The following is a 23,575-nucleotide window of genomic DNA, read 5'->3' as shown; positions in this document are numbered from 1 at the left end:
TACACTTCACTGTCAGTTCACCAAAGTGGTAACTATGATGTGGTTAAAGAATGCATCCTAAGGGATTATGAGTTAGTCCCTGAAGCTTATCGGCAAAAATTCAGAAACTATAGAAAAGAAGCTGGACAAACTCATGTCGAATTTGTTAGAGAAAAAGAGCAGATATTTGATAGATGGTGCTTAGCCAAGAAAGCTGAACGAGATTATGAAAGTCTCAAACAACTTGTATTACTTGAATATTTCAAAAAATGTGTCCACAATGACATTAAGTCTTATCTTGACGAGCATCAGATTGAAACCTTGGAAAATGTTGCTCGAGGTGCTGATGAGTATTCTTTAACACGTCAAGTTCCTTTTGTAAATAAGACTTGTACTCAACAGTCTTCGGGAAGAAAAGTATTTCAGCCTAATACAAGTCCTTCTAAAACTCAGACTGGCACAACTTCTTAAAATCAAACTTCAGAGAAGCTTCATTCAATATCAGTCTCTTCCTATGTGTACCGATTTCAAGGAAAAAGGACACGTTATTTCTGATTGCTACAAATTGAAAAATAGGCATCAGAATCAAGACAGACCTATTCCAAATGCTCTTATTTCTAAGAGGTCAAGGTCATGGTCATGTATTGAAAGCAATACATTTGTTGGGTCTAATAAACCCCAGTCTGATTTTATTATGGAGAATTATGAACCATTCATATCGAAAAGTTCTATATCACTGTTGGGTGATTCGGCCAATCCTATCCCTATTACAATTTTAAGGGACACATGATCTAATCATAGTCTCTTATTGTCAGGTACTTTGCCTTTTTCTGAGAAGTCTTCTGATGACAGTGTTCTTATTCAGAGAGTAGAGTGCGGCATTGTTAATGTTCCTCTCCATTGTGTAAATTTGTCATCAGACTTAGTCTTAGGACCCGTTACAGTCAGAACAGTCTCTGTTTTACCCGTTGGGGGCATCCATTTATTACTAAGCAACGACCTAGCTGGAGGCAAGTTTGCGGTTAATCCAACTGTACCTGACAAGCCTTGCTTGGATCAGAAAGTCGATCCAATTGAAAAAGAATTCCCTGATTTATTTCCAAGTTGTGCAGTTACCAGAGCTATGGCAAAGAAAGCTCTTGAGAATGATGCTGATAAGGAAAGTATTCCTTTAGCAGACATATGTATTGGTCAGGCTTTTGATGAGGTCACTTTCACTCCTTGTTTGGATCAATCAGAAGGTATTGATCACAGTGATCCTCTTTTAACGACTCATTCTCTGTATTTTAATCAGGGTGATAAACGATAATCACTTGTCGTCAAACAGGAAAAAGATCCTAAGACCTGTTTGTTTCAAATGGCCATTAGTAAAACTGAAGCTACTGAAGTTCATGTCTGTTCTGTCATTAAAAATGGAATTGTTATGAGAAAATGGAGACCTTCCGAGGTACCTGCTGATGACGAATGGTCAGTGAACAATCAAATTGTAGTTCCAAAACCTTGCAGACAGGAAATACTTAGACTGGCCCATGAAACTCCACTGGCTGGTCATTTAAGGATCAATAAAACTTATAAGATCTTAACTCACGTCTATTGGCCAATAATCAAAAGTGATGTTAGTAAATACTGTAGATCTTGTCATACCTGTCAAATGGTAGGAAAACCCAATCAGAAAATTCCCAAGGCTCATTTACAACCTATTCCTCCCTTTGACGAACTATTTAGTAGAGTTATGGTAGATTGTGTTGGTCCCTTACCTAAGACCAAGTCAGGTAACCAATAACTGTTGACTATTATGTCTGCGTCAACAAGGTTTCCAGAGGCAATTCCTTTGAGGAATATAAAATCTAAAATAATAGTAAAAGCTTTGATAAAGTCTTTTACTCAAATAGGCCTTCCCAAATCTGTTCAATCAGGTCAAGGGTCAAATTTTAGGTCTGGAACTTTTCAGCTTATTATGCTTGAATTTGGTGTTCAGCAATTCAAGCCAAAAGTGAAATTATGGTTTGACCGAACTAAAATGGAGAGAACCTTTGAGTTTGGTAATAATGGAGTTCTGTCTCTCTTGCCCATTCTTCAAATTTTTCTTCAGATTAGATAGTACAGCCCTTACAAAGTTAAGAAGAAAATGAATGAGTTAAATTATAATATTAGTGCGCCTGGGATCTAAATAAATTATAGGAGTACCAGTATATTGAAAGCTATAGCCAGGTTAAACATGCAATTAATTTAGTTGTACCTGTCCCACTCAGTGAAGATTTAAGTGAAGGAATATCATCAGATTCTACTGATATTGGAGTGACAAATCTTCGGAATTCAGAAATTATGAAAGATCTGGACCAGAAACTTTCACATTTGCCACAGCAAGAAAGAAATGCACTTAAACAGTTATTATTTGAATATGAGCACTTATTTCCAAATGTTCCTACAAGAACAAAATTTTCCATGACGCTGAAATTGTAAATTCTAAACCTGTCAAACAACACCCGTACAGGATGAACCCTCTCAAACAAGAATAGTTGAAAAAAAGAAATTCAACATTGGCTGGAGAATGATTTTATAGGGCCCAGTAAAAGTCACCATGCAAACTTGTTCCAAAACCAGATAAAGCTTTATGTATGTGTACTGAATATAGGAAGGTGAATAGTGTGACAAAAACACAGATTCATTCCCATTACCAAGATTCGATGACTATATTGATAAGATCGGGAATGCCAAGTATGTCACCAAAATTGACCGTCTGAAAGGATTTTGGCAAATTCCACTAACAGAAAGAGCAAAGGAGATGTTGGCATTCGTGACTCCAGATGGACTTTACCAATACAAAGTGATGCCGTTTGGGATGAAAGGGTCGCCAGGTACAATTCAACGTCTCATGAATATGGTTACCTCTGGTCTAGACAATTGTGATGCTTACATCGATGATGTCATCATCTACAACGACACCTGGAAATAACATTTAGCAACAATTCGGAAATTCTTTGACAGACTCATAGATACATGTTTGACAATTTATCTAAAAATTATTTTTTCCGTGCTAGTGTAACTTTTTCTAGGACACGTAGTGGGACATGGACAAGTTAAACATATAAATGCTAATGTCAAGGCTATCTCTGAATTTCCCGTGCTTGTTAATAAAAAGCAAATGAGGCGATTTTTTGGTATAGCCGGATACTATCGAAAAAATTTTAACAGTTTTTCTATAACTGCTGAAACCCTGACAAATTTAGTGAGTAAGAAAAACAAGTTCCTTTGGACTGAAAAATGTCAGGAGGTTTTTCACAAGTTTAAAGTCATACTTAAAAGTGTGCCAGTTCTTACAGCTCCAAATTTTGGCCAATCATTTAAACTGTCTGTTGATGCAAGTGATGTAGGGGCTGGAGCAGTTTTGATTCAAGAAGATGAAAATGATCATCCAGTGTACTATTTTTCTAAGAAATTAAATAAGCACCAAAACAATTATTCAACAATCTAGAAGGAATGTTTGGCTTTGATACTAGCATTACAACATTTTGAAGTTTACCCAAGTTAAGCTTCTTCGATTATTGTGTTTAGTGACCACAAAACCCCTTACTTTATCAGCAAGATGAAAAATAAAAATCAAAGACTACTAAGCTGGAGTTTGTTGTTACAGGAATATAATCTTGATATCAGACATCAAGGGAAAAGATAATTTAATAGCAGACGCACTTTCTGGTGTATAACAAATATTATTTCATGTACACTGTATGCAATTTATATGTTATTTTTAACCTAATGTATAATTAGTCTGTGGTAAAAAAAGTTTTATGAATAAATCTTTATTTTTCTTTATGGGGGGAAGTGTTATGTATATTTTATTTAATTATATCTGATTTAATATATATTTATTTCAATTTAATTGTTTTTGTCAGTTTTAAATTTTTTTATGTTTCATTACATGCTATTTATTCACTAGAGATGATACTTTTGTCAGAAAATAGTTTGAGATTGACTGCTCGTTTTGGAAACACCAGGTGTTGATCTAGATGCTGACCTTGATTCAAAATTAGTAGCAACCATGTAAATAAGTTCTGTTTCTATTTCAAAATGATCGGTTGCTGTCGAGGTCATGATAGGACTATGTAATCAATTTTTAAAAATATGTATTTCTTGGAGTCAAATGATTGGTTTTCGTCAGAGCCACACTTGGTGTACGTGATCTTTAACAAGAAATTAATTTCGTCGAGGTTCTGGAACATGATCATGTGATCCCCTTTTGCATTTTAAAATATGACATAACCTTTGTTTTGGAGAGCTATTCTCAGTAGTAGTTGAGCTATTACATTGGAGAGTGATTGTTGTGTTGTTTGGAGTTATTTCAAATTACTTGGATTCAAAAGGATTAATTCTTTTTTTCCCCTCGAAAATACGTGTGCTCATGTGAAATTCCTGAACAAATACAGCTTTTATAAACATTTATTCTGATTTCCAAACCGGAGTGATATTTCTTGTTTCTACAAGGAACTGTAGACTTCAACACTACAGATTAAGGCATACATCATCGTCTTCCATCTTGGATTCTTCGGCAGGACTGTAAATCATTAGAACATTTTGTTATTAGGACTTCAGAAAATTTATTCATGGATCATTCTTGGATTATTTTTGGATTTGATTCTTAAAACCGTAAGTTCACATTTTTTTAAGTTTTAAGGAATTTTCTAGGGAAATGGTACTAACAGCTACCTCGCTTGGCGCTCAGCATTAAGAGGTTAGTGTTGGGACTGGTCGGCCTGGTGTCAGGATAATGTGACTGGGTGGGACATCATGCTACATGTCTGCGGCATGATGCCCCAGTGCTAGACATCACTATCAACTGCCACACTGCAGACATCGTAGCAATATGACTGAAAACTTGTTAAAGCTACGTTAAAAAAATCCAAATCACAAACAAATCATTAACAGAATTTTCCAGGGAAATAAATTATTATATTTTTTTCAAAGCTTGTTGTTTTCACTCTTTCTTGAGTTACTGTTTATTCGAGCCTAAACACGTAACATAAGATTATTTTGATCATCCTACCGCTCCGGTGGCCTAGTGGTTAGAGCGTCCGCCTCGGATGCGGGAGGTCGTGGGTTCGATCCCCGGCCGAGTCATACCAAAGACTTACAAAAATGGTACTAACAGCTGCCTCGCTTTGCGCTCAGCATTAAGAGGTTAGTGTTAGGACTGGTCGGCCCGGTGTCAGGATAATGTGACTGGTGGGGCATCATGCTACATGTCTGCGGCATGATGCCCCAGTGCTAGACATCACTATAAACTGCCACATTGCAGACATCGTAGCGATATGACTGAAAAATTGTTAAAGCTACGTTAAAAATCAAAATCACATCACATCACATCACATTTTGATCATCCACACCACAGATATGACTGAGACTGGGAATCTCTATAGGAACCAGGGCTAATAAAGCAAGGAGTTAATAAAGGAAAGAAACAAACTCATAAATGTCACTATACCATAAACAACATTCTTCTAAAGAGAAAGTTAAAGCTTAATACGACTTGCAGATGCTAAGGACCGAAGGAAAACTGTTTTATGGCAACGTTCTCAAAGTAAGCTTCATCCAGTTGTTCATAAGGGAGTTTTGAGAAAATACGTACAAGATTCCATTTAGGCATTAGTTAGCAAGAAACCAGTCTCAGCAGCTCAAAATACTTCATACTGTTTCATTTCACATGAGCAGAACATGTAGGTCCAGGCCTGCCGCATCTGAACTACTCTGAGGAAATGACAGGGGCATCCATAGCACCAGTAATGGAAAGGAAGATTAATTTTCCTGGAATGAATGCTCTCACATTCCACTGGGACAAAAAGGGAACATGGGAAAGGGGGGAGTGCCAATCTGATCCCCTTCACTAGTTGGACAAGTGTGTTCCCCAACAGGATATATCCGTAGAATGGAGAATGGGGGATATGAACCCAATACCTGTTCCTGTACACCTGATGGGACTTCATTGACTGGTGACTGGTACACAAAGACCAGTGATCAGCCCTTGGTGCCCTGTTGCCAGCATCCAGTGACTGGTCACACATAATCTTATAATGATCCAACGAACATGCCGCCATGAGACGAAATGGATCAATACTCTTGCTTTCCCTTCTCAGGGAGCCATAACATGCTCCTGTCTCTTGTATCTTTTCACATATCAAAATTTTTGTGTCAAAGTCTCTATCAACAACTGAGATGTCATGTGTGGCAAGCATGCTTTTTTGTTTTAATTTCCAAATGTTTTCCTTAAGTAAAGATTCACTGGACGAACAGAAACTTTTGACTAATCAAAATGCGTCTTACAGCAGTAGACAGAGGCGACGTTAGGAGTACGCGGGGCCTAGGGCCGACCATGACCGCGCGGGGCCAGAGTATCGGTGTCTCGATGAGTTCGCAACTTGACTTCTCAACTTTGCCTGCATTACGTGCGGCCTGTATCAGCGTTTCCAATTTACAGGAGAATATAGCTTGACAAACTCATAAGGACGACCTTAGGCCTGAAGCGCCGGGCCCCCTCAAGAGCGCGACCTGGGGCGGTCGCCCCACTTGCCACCCCCAAATGCCGTTCATGGCAGTAGACAAGTGAATATAATGCAGAACAAATACTATTATATCATCTATATACAGTTAACCTATTGCAGAACATGTTGGTATGGATGATTATTTATAAACGAGATCAGAGATGACAGAAAAAAATAGACCAAAATAGAGCACTCAGGTTAGAAAAAATTGGCTGCCTGCTTTAACTTGGGAAATAAATCATCAATGGATAAATAAAGACATACAAATACTCTTATTACCTCAGAACAATTAGAACCTACTCATGTCATCTTTAACATCTGCAGACACAGAAGACAGCTTTAAAAACCAAATCACTGTGTCCATCTATGTGCTTCCAATAAGCTCAAAATTTCTTGCAAATAGTGTGGTCCTGTAGATAACCTAAGTTCAAGGCAAGCAGAATATCTCAAAATGAACAATGATGCAATTACTTTGAATTGCATCAAGCTGTTTAATACACAACGCTTTTAAAAGTTATTTCATAGGGAATGGGTTTGTTTTTGCACTGTGAGGATCGCTTTGTTGTCATTAATGATCTTCGGACATGAAGAATGTACATAAATTTGGGGATAGGGAGCAATATCTTCTTTTGAGTTGAGCTTTCACTGACTTGTCTGGTCAAATGAATGATATTCTTATGTTGTCCATCTGAAGACTTAAAGACTACACCAAAACACCCCAAGACTGTCCCAAAATGCCCCAAGACTGTCCCAAAATATCCCAAGACTGTCCCAAAATGTCATCAGCTACCCAAGGTATACGTATGGTATACAATTAAATAAAAACAAGAAAAGTCAATACTTTTAGTGTCTGATGCCAAATTAGTAAATTCCTCCACTAATTATTCAGTAAGGTAGAGTTTTTTCCCCTTTTTGGTAATTGCCAAGGGAAAGAAATCTTCCTTACTTAATTCAAGCCAGGCAAAAGAAGAAAAGAAATTCAAAGAAATATTAAAGAAATAATATGATTCTCATTCATGTCTGACAAATGTACAAGACCTTAATAAAAAAAATTGAGTTTTCAAAATTCTCTGTCTCTCATAGATGTTAGATAATGATGCAACTATTCATGAAAATTAGAAGTGAACCACTTTTATTTGAAAAAGTACTGTACATTAAAAAGGCAAAATCACAGGGCACTACATTAGTATGTCTGAAATTTTTAAAAGCTCGTTTCTAATCTTTAAATAAGTCAGAATCATAAGGTGCCGCATGAAATTTCTCAATTAGTTTTTTTGTATATTACAAAAATCTATTAAAACTTTTAATGACAAAGACGTATAATAAATTTAAGCTCTGATGCACTACACTAATACTTCTTCAGTTCTTTACAAACTCTGTAAGAATAAAAATTACAGGTACAGTTTATATTTGTTTGTAAATTGTATGACAGAGTGGAATGTTAAACAGATCTCAATCACAGTGTACTACATATTTCTTACAAAGACTGAGACTGTAAGTACTGGTAACATTAACAATTAAATGTTAAACTTCACTTTTGACAATGAAATATATTATCTGTAAAAGTCATCACTACATTTAAATTTCATTATCGCTCATTTCGCAAGTTAGTTTAATCCAATAAACTCATAAAAGGGAACAAAAAAGGATGCCGTTGTCTGACAAAATGCATATTATCCTGGCATTGATACAGTGCATTTGTTAATCATTTATCCATATGCAACATAATACTGTTATTCAGTACACCACTTGCCTCATAACTTGTGAATCCGCTTATAAGATTCGATTAGACATGAACCCCAGTTTTTAACAGCAAGAAACACTCACCAAAATTGGTCAATATTTGCTGAACATTTAGAGAATTGTGATCACAATCAGTAAATGAAATCCTGCTACATCACTCATTTTAATGTTCAAAACTCTGTTTAGTACATGGAAATTTGAATCATGAAATCCTCAACTTTTGATAAGAAGCCATATATTGGTCTTTCCAAACACTGTTCTCAGAACACTGTAAAATTAATAATATTCAATGAAATTTAGAAAAGTACAAATGTAACAAATGTGTACTGGTGTCAGTGTTTTAATAAAATAACCAATTAAATCAGATTTGTCAAGTAAAATTCATGTTTTCTTAATGTGTTTTAATTATGTTTCATTAATCATCATAAATGCAATATGCTCTCATTATATTCAAGCATGAAAAATGTTACATGTATTCTACAATCACAACTATGTCTTCAAGCATTTCTGTAAGGAACTAATTAAGTGCCACCATGTTTGATCTCCATCTTGCAGAAATATATGTTTTATTGTTACTCTGAAATAAAAGGCCTGCTTTGTATTATCATGATAATTACACGTTTTGTATCAAATCAAATAATGGGGATGAAATAAAAGTGAAAAGCATGCAAATCCTACCTGTGTAAAAGCTAGTAGTCAGGCTGTGTGTTGGGTCAACTCATTTCAATTGATCAAATGAACACTTATAAAGATTATAAAAGTATGTAAGATATATAATTAATCTACTTTAAATTAGCCTACTCATTCACAAGTGTGATTGAAAACAACAAAGCAGCCAAGCAAAATGAGTATTTAGGAATAAAAGTTTTGCTTCACAGATATGGGTTATAATGCTGAAGAAAATTCCAGTTTGTTATGAACTTAAGATTCCTGAACTGGCACTGTGAGATTTCTTCAGGGATGAGGTTTCACTATTACTTGCAATAAAATCAAAGCAACATTATTTTACAAAATGAACAATAAAAAAACAATGTTTCAACATTGATTATTGTTTATGTCCTCATTTTTTATATAAAAAGAAACCTTGTTTTGTTGTAAATCAACAACAACAAAAAGTGATGTGATACACAAGACACAGGATGTTTGTTGTAAATCAACAACAACAGAAAGTGATGTGATACACAAGACACAGGATGGTTGTTAACCCTCATATAGCATTATTGTTAGCAATCTTTCAGAGGATGGGTATCTTTAAAATAAAGTTATTTTTACAAAAGAGCAAAACAACTTCATTAGCAAAGGCTCTTTATTAATAGTTATTCCCAATGCAATTACAAACAAACATTCCATTAAACAGGCCTGTTCACTTACCCCCTCCCATCCCCAGTGTCTCACTGTCCAGTTGAGATGGCAACCCTCCAACCCAACTTTTTGTTTTTTAGGTTCATTTTCTTGTAACCTCATTTATAGTGATGTGTTTGGACCCTGTTGTGCACAAGTTAATGAGAGAAGTATCTAGAATCCAATGCATGAAGGACAACTCTTTCATTACTGTGTGGTACTGTAATCAGCTTATGATTTTTAATTTTCAATTTTGTGGCAATTAAGATTAAATTCAATAATTTCTAACATTTTGAGAAAGGAATTTCAACTGTTAAGCATAATTTGTGGCGTCTTGGTTTCTTTTCTTTTTTCTTTTTTGCTTTTCCTCAAGAGTAATGGGGTGATTAGTGGATCCCTATTCAATATCTCTCAAAACATGAACCCTTTTGGCATCACTGTTGCATTGTATTTTTTAATGAATTTACATTTGGCCAGTTGGACGTTTTGTTGCCAACATTGTACTGGTGGAGGTTGTCAAATAATCAAAAATTAAGCGAGGAAAGGTCGGAGGAAATTTAGACTACGAATCTTGGAACACAGAGAATTGCTTAACAACAAGGACAAAGCGACTAAAAACAAGTATGGAGGGTCTGTCTAAACACAAACATCACTCGTCGCCATCACAATATTTGAGTGCACATAAAATACCCCAATCCCCTAGTCCTACAACGTAAGACACATCACCCGATATTTTTGTTCTAAGGGGTGATAGCACTAAAAAAACCACATGTGCTACGTCTTACATTGTAGGACTACCTAATCCCCCCTCCCCCAATTACCTATCCATACGCCACCACACAAAGGTTCGTTACAAAGAAAATTTGGAGTATCCGTCCATGAATCAAGGGATTGGGGTTCTAACCTGTAACAATAGAACCCCAATCCCTTGATTCATGGACGGATATTCCAAATTTTCTTTGTAACGAACCCCTGTGCGCCACCATGTACATACGTGTGATAAACTGATAATCTGTCACTCTTCCTTTGTCAGATATTTGGAGTACTATTTTGATGAAATAATACATTTTCATTTAGAAATATTTTTAACTGGGTAAAAAATTGTAAATTTAAATCGAATACCGGACACAGGGGCTCGTTACAAAGAAAATCAAGGGATGGAGGTTCTAACCTGTAATAATATAATGTTATATTATTACAGGTTAGAACCCCCCATCCCTTGATTTTCTTTGTAACGAGCCCCTGTGCCACCGGATGTCGAAAGGTTGGGGATGGTAACGTTTACTCTGGATAAGTAGTGACGGTTTCATTTGTGCTTAGCAGAAAATTGATATTGGTAAAATTTAGTTCTTGATAATGCTTTGCCGAACAGATATGCATATAATTCAACAAATTACACTATTTCCAAATAAACTGATTTTTAATGCTCCCTTTCGATCTAAAATATTCTATTTATAGTACGGGTTGTAACTAAGTCCCTTACGTTGACTCAACCAGTATCATACCTAAAAATAGAAAACTACATCATGTTACGTTGGTCTTTGGATGACTATTAAATTAAAGGGGTAAGCTTGGATCTTATAGCTACGATGGCAGAAGGAGGAGAGATTTCATTTGGGTCAGAAACTTGTACAGAAAGTTCGAGTTCATCGACAGCGGATAACACGAAGATGGAATCAGCAGACACAGGAATGGATAGATTTTTGCAAAGAGCTCGAACGTATGTCAGATGATCACATCAAACAATAATACTGTATATGGAAGTTTTCACATAGGTCAACGCGTTGTAAAAAATTCTCTCCTGAAGGAGTAATTTACCAGTATCGATGCAAATAATAATAATAATAATAATAATAATAATTTATTATCATTGTTATTATTATTATTATTATTATTATTTTAGTAGGTCATCACTTGTATTCATCATCAGTTCTCCAAAATAAAAAATATCAGTTTGAATGCATCTGAGACTTTTAGACTAAGATTTAGGTAGTGGGATTGGAAACTCCCTATCTAGTACATCAAATATAATTTTTTTTGGTAATTATTTCTTGAGGCCATTAAGTTGTTTTCAGCCTTTTTTTTTCTAACTTGACATTATTTGTAAATATTGATTTTCTTCTTTTCTTATCATTGTTAAAGTTTTGCTTCAGAGTAAAAATAACTTTTAATAAAATTATGAATTGTTGTTTTCAGTGACACACTATTTGAACTACGCAGACTCCAGCATGGTGATAAACCAGTTACAGGTCAGAATCACAGAGAAAATATTGGAGAATTTCTGCACAAGCGGTTAGAGGCAAGAGCAAATGCGGAAGCTACAGGAAAAGAAAATGTTCCATTAAATTCCCCCAATGTTGAGGAGCACCGTCCAGAAGCAATTGTTATTGAGATTCAGGGCTTATCACAGCAACAAAGAGTATCAAGTGTTCTTCAGACAGCACAGTTCCGTCGACATCTGGAAAATATTATTCGTGGTAGTTTGCCCACAACACGATCTATCAGCCAGCGCACTGCAAGAGTTTCCACTCCACCAGTCCCACCACCAGTGGCAGACACACTTCTAGTTTCTCAAAGTGAGCACATAGAAATTGATCAGCAGAGCCAATCTAGCTCATCATCACTACAGAGGAATGACACAGTATTTGCCAGTGTGGAGAGCATTCGTAAGCATTATACATTTTATTTTTCCCCATTCTTCCTTGTAATATTATTTAAATAGTTGCATTAGTACAAGATCATTTTCCCATACCAACTTAATTAGAATAACGCTTTTATAATACAAAGGAAATGACCATTTTACAAATCAAATTTTATTGAAAATTTCAGATAAATTAAGGTGAAAGATTTGGGGAGGGCGTGTTTGGCTTTTGAAATGTACTGTGATTTTCAAACGTCTTTTCTAAAAAACTACAAATTTTACCCATTTCTCTGATGCTATGAAAAACTTCCCAGATTTGATATTATTTGGCTTTTTCTGAAGAATACCTTAGATGGTTTCAGTATCAAGAAGTCAACAATAATAAAAAGGGCAGAGGAAACTGTTCCTGGTCTTTTGGGCCAGTAGTCTGAACAACAGTCCCTTTGAGGGACTCTTGTTTTATGATCAGGGTCTAACAAATTTTGTGCTCAATGCTACAAGATGGCTTGGATTGGATTACCGTTATCTTGAATACAGTTTGCACCAGAACTGGTTTTATGTTTAAAAAAACAAAACAAAAAAAACAATGCAATTATTTTTGGAAGGGGAATAATTGCTAATAAATCACAAGAAGCAAATATGAGAGTCTTGGGCATACAGATTCATATTAAAGTGCCATCTCAGTTAGTTCTTTTCCAGTATTACAATCTACTTTTGAAATTTGTCAGATCTTGATGCTTACAAGAACATTTAGAAAAGTGCATTCGCCAAGGGAAAGTAATATTACTCGCCATAGATATTTAAAATCCTCGCAAGTTGCAAACTTTCAGATCAAAAATATGATCATAAGCTTCCAAGCATCCAGACACGAGTTATTTTCAAAACACAAATTCAGTACATGTCCAGTGTTAATGGAGGCATCACTAAACACTGGTAAACTGTAGTCTGCTTCAAAATAATACTTTAATTTGGGAAAATATTGGGAGATTTTTAATACCTTTGGCAATGTATCAGCAAGTTTTCATTGGTTTTTATTGCTAATTGTATCCACTAGTTGCCATTTGAAGCTCACCTGGATAAGAATAAAATGAATTTTTCAGGAAGTTCTGTGTAATGTGAATCAGAGCATATTTATATGTTAATAAAATTGGCTATTCAGACTATTTTTAAAAAAAATAGTTTTCTCATGTCTCACAGGCAAAGAAAGTAAAATATTTTATAGTTTAAGAATATATCTGTTACTATTTATTATTTTCATTTTCTTCTTTTTTTTTATTGCTAAGCCTATGTACCTCACTACACATGCACTCTGCACTTTGTACATGGGACACTTGGCAAATGGGAATTTTTAAAAAGAATTGATCTCAATACAGAGAAAGTGAATGTACCATGATTTACAGAATTATTTGGGAATAAATGTCTTTTAGAAAAATCATAGTTTCTGTGTGAAACTCGATACGAGTTTGGGGTGTGTGTGTACCACTATCATGTATTCAGTGAATAACTCATATGATTTTATTTCGTTTATCATCATTAGTTTACAACAATCAATATATAAGTAGTTTCTGCGGATGAAAATAAAAATATAAGGCATATTGGTGTAACAGTTATTAGCAGAGCAACTGTCATGAGAGTTAAGAGACATACTATCAAAGACAAGGAAAATTGTATTATCATGTTTATTCACATATCTTTTATCATTACAGACTATGTAAAGGCCGAAGCAAATTTATTTCAGTGTGTCAAGTACACATATTTGTTAATATTCATGACATATCTTTTTACATTTCTATTTTTTAATTAATTTTGAAGATGGGGTGGAGGGGGGAATATAAGAACTTAAAATTAAAAATACTGGATATAAACTCCCATGACCCATGTTTACACTGGAAAGATATTTCCAGTAGTAACTGGAAACTGACCCTGTAGATCATGGGTCTCAAACTCAAACCACCATGAGGGACTCATGAGGGCATTTTCAATGGCTCATGGGCCATACCATCTTTGTTATCTCTCATGACACATTGTGATGCCAATCATTTTGCGGGCCACAAGATACAGCTTGGCAGGCCGCGTGTTTGAGACCCCTGTTGCTGATGCTCATTGCTTACATTGGAAACTTTCATTTGGCCTGAAACTTAAAGATGACGTTGTTCATAATCCCATGCTGATACAAAAAACTGGGTTAGAAATTGTAAATTAATGAATGAAATCACAAAGTTTGTGCAATTTTTAAATATTCATTAGGCTTGTAATTTTCAAAATTGGAACCAGGGTACAAACTGCTGGAAGGGATGAGTACCAAAAAAAACCCATAAAAGAAATAAAATCTGATGCAGTTAGTAGTCCTGCAAGCTTACGAACCTTACAATTAAATAATCGGAAAACAAAATTTGGTAGTCCCAGGTGCATGGACTACCAATTTGCTCAACCCTGTAGGTACTTTTCTATATTTATCTCTACTGGCCTTTTGGCATTGTAAAAGTTAATCAAGCTATGTAAAGGGAAATAAGTAAAATTTTAATCCTAAGAGGAAATTATTAGACTCAGAGTTGTTAGCTCTGTTTGTATAGTTTGTTTGTAATACTTCCCACAATACAGTATTGTTTCAATAAAAAATTTCATAAAAGATAACTGATTAAATATTTTTTATAAAAATGTTTCTTGAATGTTTTAGTAAATTCTTTTGTAAGAGATTAAGAGAAAGGGAAATATTAAAATTATGATTACCTTTTGTTAGAGGCATATTGGTGTTATCTTATGATCATACAAAGGCACATGATAATAACTCACAAGTTATATTATTCCTTTATCAGTTTATATTATTCATTTATGGTCCTGGTTACAGTGTCCTTCAGCCTTCAAAGACATCAGTTTTCTTTGCACTTTGATGAATCACAACCAACAAATTTTGATTTGCACACACCCAGGAGGTTGAAATTGGAAGGAGCTTACATTTTATTGTGGATTGTGCACAGTATAGTGTTTATTATAATCAGGGTATGATCCAGAAAAAAGAGTAAACACTAATGTCAAGCTTCAGCCTCCCTTTGGCTATTCCAACCCCTTTCAACCATAAACCTACCAAAATGTCTTAAGAACCCTTCCTCACTCCTGACTGGCTTGAAAGTTGGAAAGTACATTGTGTATTTGCAGCATTAGTGGAGGAGAGACCAGTTGTTACAGCTCCAAGGCCTGCTAATGACAGGGATCAAGAGCAGATTATCAACTGGAATGACATCACTGAAATTCAGCATGAGAATTTAGTGCAAGAGATCAGTGAGTTAGTTCACAGACGTTTGGTTACATCAACCCTTGATAGTGAGTTCCGACAGAATTTAGAGCTGCATGTCCAGGTAAGATGTCACACTCCACACTCCTAGGTAAAAACCATTTCATAGTGTTACAAAAACATTCTTGCTTTGATAGGTGGAAAATCTAATTATATCCATTATTTTGCTTGAAAAGAAATATTATTTTGAGGTTTCATGATATTGGTAATAAGATATTTTTTAAAGCATTCATGCAGTACAAACAAAGAACATGGTGACCCAGATGAGTCCTGCATCTGATAAAATGGAGCAGCCTGAAATGCTGTAAAAGGTTGAATTAGAATCATTGATGACCATTGTCCAATGTGCACTGACCAAAATGACAGAAGCATATTTCCAAGCTGCTGTTTGGCTTAGTGTAATCTTTTACACCCATCGAGTCTGGTTATAGACCTAAAGACTCCTGTCAACATCTCCTTTACATATCTCTAATCTGTGGTTTAAAAAAAATGAATGATGGAAATGTCCTTATATTTTGGGGGCATAAAATTTCTTTTATGCTCAGTATTTTGGTCTACACACACACACCATCTTCCACTTCACATTTAACATTCTTATACAGATATTAATGCTGATGACACCACACTTAACACAGGCAAAACCAGTCTTCCTATGTCTCTTGAGTAATCGTCAGTTGTAGTTTAATTTTGGCAATATTTCCAGACTATTTCCAGATCAAATTCTGTTTTATAACTTGTAAATCCATGTGGAATAACACAACCCTATGTCCTGTGCCTGTTTTAAATTTTGTGGCTATATAGGACTGTTATCAAATGCCAATAAGTCTCTAAGCTGTACATTGGTGTGTTCTGGACAGAATTCACATTTTAATGAACAGGTGACCTTGGACTAGTGTAGAAATATCAAAACTTTGACAACACTAAAGCTACATGTATGTTGATTGGAAGAAGGCAGAGACTTGCATCATAAAAAACATGACTTTTTTTAAAAAATTGCAGTAAACAATATATCAGATTCTGAAGGTGAAAATCTTCTTGTGAGAATTTGACCCTCATATATGGTACAATGGACCAATCATATGGATAGAACGGTTTTGTAGCTTCCAGAAGATCTTTTTTCATGTCCAACATGGAAACTATTCTATAATGTTTTTATTTTACCCCTGATTGATTACTGTTGAATAGAATGTGGGAAAAGCACTATAAATGAAAACCTATCCGCATATTGCAAAAACGAGCGCTTAGGATTGCACTTGAGGCTCATATTCTGTCTCCCGACTCAATTGTTTTAAAATCATTGTTAAATTACTGAAAGAGTCAATTATCAAAAGAGTTTTCTAAGTTTGAATATAGAAGTATAAAAAAGCCAACATGTTTGACAGATAATCTAAGGTACATTAGTGATTTCAAAGCCTAACTCTTGAAAAGTACTGCCCAAGGTTAGATGAGATGCGCAACTCCTGTCCCTTACAAAACTTTGACTAAAATAATCTCATCTATGAATTCACCTTTAATTATATTTATTAGCAAGGATGTTTTTTTTTTAAATCTAGCATTACATGTACATAAATCATTGATGTGAAATTCATTTTATAACAAGTGAATTTTGAACCAATTTACAAATAGGTTATAGCTATTCATGATCTTCCTTGAAGTTTTTTTCTTTCTGTCAAGTGTAGTTTAGATATACATTTTGCTAACTCTCAGTGCTTGTATGGGTTCATCTCAATATTTTCTTTCCTTGTGTATTCTGTAAATAAGAAAGCATATCAATGATGTTTACAAGATTATGCTAAATAATTGATTCATTATCTGACATCTAAAAACTCAATATAATTTGATGGCCTCGAGGAATATACATGTACTGTTATATTAGCATGATTGTTGATAGCCTCAAAGCATATACATGTACTGGGTATACTTTGTTATGCTCAGTAAATAAAAAAAGTATTTATTTATTATTGTTATTATTTTTCTGTTTTTTACTGTTATGATTATTATTTTGAATAAGCAGGTAGAATATATCTGATGAGATTTTCCACATTTTACCATGAAAGATGCATGCACGTGAATAGGATCCCCTGGCCACTTATATTGGTACTTGAAACACTTCTGGAATGCTTGAAAATTAGTTACTGGGCAATGAATTGTAAGAGGATGTATTGGAATATCAAAGTCAACCCTTTACAATACTTGGTATGTCACAATACTTGGTATGTCATATTAATATTTATGTGGAACAGTTTTTTTTCTTCCAGCACAGAGTTCATTCTACACAAGCTGATGGAAGCAGAGTACAAGAGTTTGTCCGTTCAATTCCTCAGTCACAACCACACATTCATAATGACTTTTCTAACCTGGGGTTGCCAGTTTCAAATCAGTTTGGTGATAACTGGGACAATATTTCTGTGACAAGCATAAGTGCTGCAGCTGTACCATACACTCAGGTGAGAATTCACAGAATGATGAATGAAGCTGTTGATACAGGGACATTTACCCATGATGTAATCCACAATTTTGTTGTATCATTTACAATGTAAACCAATGCATTTGAGGCAGTGGAAGAAGTCTATCAACAGCCATTTAGAATTTGGAAGTTGTAAATCAGTGGGTGCATATGAATAAGGAATTCTAGACTGGCTCATAAATTTTACAGCTGGGATAAAAACTGAATTTTCAACAGATCCTAAGAAAAATTCTTTCAAAACATCAAAGTTTAAAAACAGTCTTTTAATATGCTTTCAGACAAAATATTTGTAGTAGAATTGCAGGATTTTTGAAGACAATAAATATAGCTCATACTTGCAAATACTTGAAAAGTAACTTTAAATTATTTCAACTCAAATGTTACACAGATTAAGAACAACTGTCAGAATAAGACTTATATTTGTTATTTGCAAAACTTTAATAAATTTCCACTTTGAATTTTGAGACAAACTTGTACACAAGTCAAGACATACAATTCCACCTTGAATTCTCAGACAAACTTGTACACAGGTCATAAGAAACTTTTCCTCTTTAAATTTTCAAACAAACTTGAACATGATTATAGAGATACATTTCCACTTTAAAGTTTTAGATAAACTTGTACACAGGTCAAGAGATACATTTCCATTTTAAATCTTTAGACAGACTTGTACACAGGTCAGGAGATACATTTCCACTTTATATCTTTAGACAAACTTGTACACAGGTCAAGAGATACATTTCCACTTTAAATCATTAGACAAACTTGTACACGGGTCAAGAGATACAATTCCACTCTAACTCTTTAGACAAACTTGAACCCAATTAGAGAGATACATTTCCACTTTAAATCTTTAGAGAAACTTCTACATGGGTCTGTAGATACTTTTCCACCTTGAATTTTGAGACAAATTTGTATATGGGTCAAGAAATACAATTCCACCTTAAATTTTGAGACAAACTTGTAAACGAATCAAGAGATACTTTTATATTTTAAATTTTCAGACAAACTTGTATATGAGAGATACATTTCCACTTTAAATCTTTAGATAAACTTGAACACGATTAGAGAGATATATTTCCACTTTAAATCTTTAGGCAAATTTGTACACGGGTCAAGAGATACAATTCCACTCTAACTCTTTAGACAAACTTGAACCCAATTAGAGAGATACATTTCCACTTTAAATCTTTAGAGAAACTTCTACATGGGTCTGTAGATACTTTTCCACCTTTAATTTTTGAGACAAATTCGTATACGGGTCAAGAAATACAATTCCACCTTGAATTTGGAGACAAAGTTTTTTACGGGTCAGGAAATACAATTCCACTTGAATTTGCAGACAAACTTGTACAGGGGTCAAGAGATACTTTTGCATTTTAAATTTTCAGACAAACTTTTACATGAGAGAATACATTTCCACTTTAAATTTTCAGACAAACTTGTACATGAGTCGAGAGATTCATAGTCTGAAAGCGCAGCTAGAGGAGATGAAGAACATGATGAAAGTTAGCTTTGACCTTCAACTTGACATTCAGAGGGCAATACGGCAGGAGGTTGCCGCAGCAATGACCCAGGCACTTGCTTCAGGTAATATAGCTCTCTCATACTTTAATAAGCTTCTATATAATTATGTTTCATGAAATAATTGCTGCAGTTTCATTGATAATCCAGCATTAAGGTATTTATAGCAGAAATTTGTTTGTTCTGTGCTAACTTTATTATATATAGATGCCTGACTTCTCAATCTTCTGAATAAATACAAATGTAATATGAAAATCACTGAATACAAGAAATATATGCATGTGTCTAGACAACAAATAATTTTCTCCATCTGATACTTCCCACCTGTTAATATATAAATTATATCTATTTTGCTGACAACCTTTAGCATCACCAACAAATTTTGTTTTACCAGATTCTTTTCTTTTTTGTTTTCCAATTACTTACCATGCATAAGGAAAAGAAAGAGATGATCATTCTTTTGAAGCCTTTTGGATCATAAATAGTTCTTGAGTTCTTAGTCAAGTTTGGTCTGTCTTTCTTTTTTTCTCTATCTTTCATTGCATGCAAACTGATTGTACACTTTTTCTTAGTGATGATGAAAATGATGATGATATCCTCATTTTCATTAAAATTATATCATTGTATACATTGAATAACCAGGGAACAAACTGAAATCACTAGTAAGCATAAAATTATGGTCAATTGAAGATAACATTGATATCTTCTGTGTATTTATTTATTCCCTGACTGCAAAGTTTTCGTCAGTTGGAAACCTCTGTGTTTACATGAAATCCTGCAATGAAAGTGATTATGTTTATGTCTTTAGAATGTTTCGCCAGTGTGGCGCCATATTTACTGTACATATATTCTTATGCCTGCATTATTCCAAAGCTCTGTCTCACCTGTGTTAATTTTAATAATTGTCTACAGATGGCTTTTTACATTTTGTAAGGACTTTTATTTGTTACCTTTTATCTTATCTTTGTACACATTTTACTGAGCTTCAGGGTCTCAGCATTTTATGTTTTAATACTTCCTGTTTACATTTATTTGAAAGGATTTTATCTTCCTAAAGATGTTTTTAAGTTCATGATATTTACAATTACAGAACTTAACCTTTAATCAGCACTCTATAGCCAGTGTTGTGCTGAAGTGCCTCTAAATCCAGATACATACATACATAGATTTTTTTTCCTGAAAATTTATACTTCACTGTTTATACACATTTTTTCATTGCATCAATCATGACTTTCTTTTCTCAAAACAATAAGCAATCCTGATGTCAGTGAGAGTTAAAAAAACAAATTACCTTACTTTGTAGTACAAAGTTATGATCAAAATGTCAGTCACTGTATCCACTCTGCCACAGTCACATATGTAAAGAGTTATTTTTTTTACTAATTCTCAACCCCACTCAAATATAAATCAGACTAGTTGGTGTTTCTTCTAAGTTTCATATGAATGAACCTGACTGACCAGCCATTGATCATTGTTACTCTGAGACCTAATCATTGTAAAATTCCCCAAAAGATTTTATTATTTACTGACCTGTCAATGAAATAAATAAAAAAAATACCTCTTTATGCCTTCCCCACCACCAATATTCACACCAGTAAGCACCGAGTCACAGTGATAGTTTATATTTATTTTCTTTGATGCAGCAGAGGGGATATTATAACTGAACCATGGAGCAATGAAACGTCACATGAATTGTACTATATACATCTGAATATGTTTATCTCCCTTTATGTACATGTGATATTCTGCTGAATTAAAATATCCGTCTCTCTTTGTTCGCATAGTGATGATGAACAAATTCGAGTGGCACTCTCTAGTACTTTGAGTACAATTACAATTACTCTTACAGTGGAAAACATTTAAGCTTATTGTGAAATCTTAAAGAGCAGTGTATTGTATCTTTGATATTTCATCATCATCATCATTATCATCATTGTCATCATCATCACTATCATGCTCATCATCTTGACCAACATTCATATTCTCATGTCCTATATTTATTTGCTTACAGGGGGACATAACTCTGCAGCTACAAGTCATCAGCCAGTTCGTTCTACACCAGTGAATGACACACACTGTCTGATTTGCCTTGATAATTTCTCTGATTCTGTTCTCTACCAGTGTGGTCATATGTGTGTTTGCTACACCTGTGGGAGAAATCTAATAGATCGTAATTCTACCTGTCCAGTGTGCCGAGCCCCGATTAGAGACATTATTAGAGCATACAAGAGCAACGACATTTAAATACTTTATAAATGACATGAGTTTTGGGAGTGCAGTTTTTATCTCGACCTGTCATAGATCAGGAGAGATTATGGAATGGCCTGTTGTCCATTGTATATCACTGACCTGTCCATTATATATCACTGACCTGTCCATTAGCACAATTTTGTTATCACTCATCCTCCAAAACTACTTGGAGGACTGCCATGAAACTTTACACATGCACACACATTAATCCCATGGTCTAGGTAGTCGTAAATGGAAATGGTGCTGCTCAGACATCCAGAATGGCCATACAGCAGCCATCATTAAAATCTTGTTATTGTTACTCTTCCTGAATGAATGGTCATATCAACATCGATTATTCACAAATGATTTCTTGTGAAGTCTAGTTGGTCCCAAATGAAAGTGACCACAGGAGTAGTCTTACTATTGCTTCTCCTCCTGAGCGTCAATTCATGTAAACATGGGGTTTTCACCAGATGACTTCTTATGATGTCTGTTTGTTTCTAAATGAAAGTGGCTCCACTCAGACATCCAGTTATAACCACTTCAGTGGCCATCTTGAAAGTCTGAATATTGCTAATTCACCTAAATGAATGGTAGTTTCAGCATGTGTTTTCCACTAAAAGACTTCTTAGGATGTCTAGGTGGATCCAAATGAAAATGGTGCCAGTCTGGAATCCAGTATTTTCTTGAATCTTCATATCAGCATTGGATTTTTCACCAAAGTCTTCTAATGGCATCCATGTTGTCCTAAATGTTCACCATACACAAATCATACTTCTTATTTGAACAAATATTTAGTTGCAAATAAACAGTATATTAAACAGTATATAACCAGCTTTTTATGGTCTGTATCTCTAGCTATAGCTAATCATGGTACAGTAAATGAATTTTGATTGTTAAATTGTATCAACCAATCACATACTTCATTATTCATGTATGATTTATCCAAATTACCTAAAATACAACACATTCCAATCATATTTTGTAAAATGTATTGTTTTTACTTGTGCTGCATAGTTCAGCATTTTTATCCTGATCAGGTCTTGACACACTTTAAAACTCAACCCTCAAGACTTTTATTCTTTGTTATTTCATTTGTTCCAGTCATATTTATTATATATGACACTGTTGACTCAGCATATATTATGTTATCGGTTAATAATGCAACTTTTCTTTGCTTCACAACATTTTTACCTTATTGATTTTTAATTTAAAATAATTTATAATAAATAATGTTATTTATTTTGAATACAAATAATACCTAATGCATGCTGTGTTTTAAAAATTGCTGGATTTACACTAATTACCAGTAACTGTTATAACAAATTTTATTTAGTGTGAATCTGTAAAAATTTGGTGTGCATCTGTAAGAAAAGGTCCTAGTCATTGAAAATTTGCAGTAAGGTTTCATTAAATATTTTTGATTTGTTAACATTTTCTAAACCTCTTGATAGATGCTCGTTATACTGGAATTAATTATTATGAACCATTCATGTTATGACACACTCACTTTTCACTATGATCTGGGGAGTAAACACACACTCGTAGAAAATCTGCATTGTGTTCGCTTGTATTTTTTAAACCCCATGATTTTTTTTATACTTGGGATGAATCATCAAGAAGTCAGTTCATGCCTACATGTTCAACTGGGTCAGATTCAGTCATAGAAAAATATTTAGATTCTGTTGATAATTTTTTATGCCTGCCATGTGGCAGAGTGTATTCTCTGATGGTGCTCTCCCTCCTCCATCTGTCACCCTGTTATAAAGTCTCATTTCCGTTGTGCATAAGTTGCACTTGTAAGAAAGTACCTTATTGATCTT

At 34.4% G+C, this 23,575-nt stretch overlaps 1 protein-coding gene across 1 annotated transcript; it reads left to right on the top strand.

Moving 5' to 3' along the window:
• Positions 1-11,076: 11,076 nt before the first annotated feature.
• On the top strand, positions 11,077-23,308 carry LOC149795729 (uncharacterized). Its single transcript, XM_089965634.1, has 6 exons — positions 11,077-11,316; positions 11,793-12,262; positions 15,394-15,593; positions 17,788-17,976; positions 19,433-19,586; positions 21,532-23,308. The coding sequence occupies exons 1-6, from the start codon at positions 11,186-11,188 to the stop codon at positions 21,762-21,764; spliced, it is 1,377 nt and encodes a 458-aa protein (XP_089821760.1). The 5' UTR covers positions 11,077-11,185; the 3' UTR covers positions 21,765-23,308.
• Positions 23,309-23,575: the final 267 nt, after the last annotated feature.

The sequence above is a fragment of the Sinohyriopsis cumingii genome, chromosome 7, assembly GCF_028554795.1.
Source record: "Sinohyriopsis cumingii isolate HCF-2022 chromosome 7, ASM2855479v2, whole genome shotgun sequence".
Lineage (NCBI taxonomy): Eukaryota > Metazoa > Mollusca > Bivalvia > Unionida > Unionidae > Sinohyriopsis > Sinohyriopsis cumingii.
This window is presented reverse-complemented; position numbering and strand designations above follow the sequence as displayed.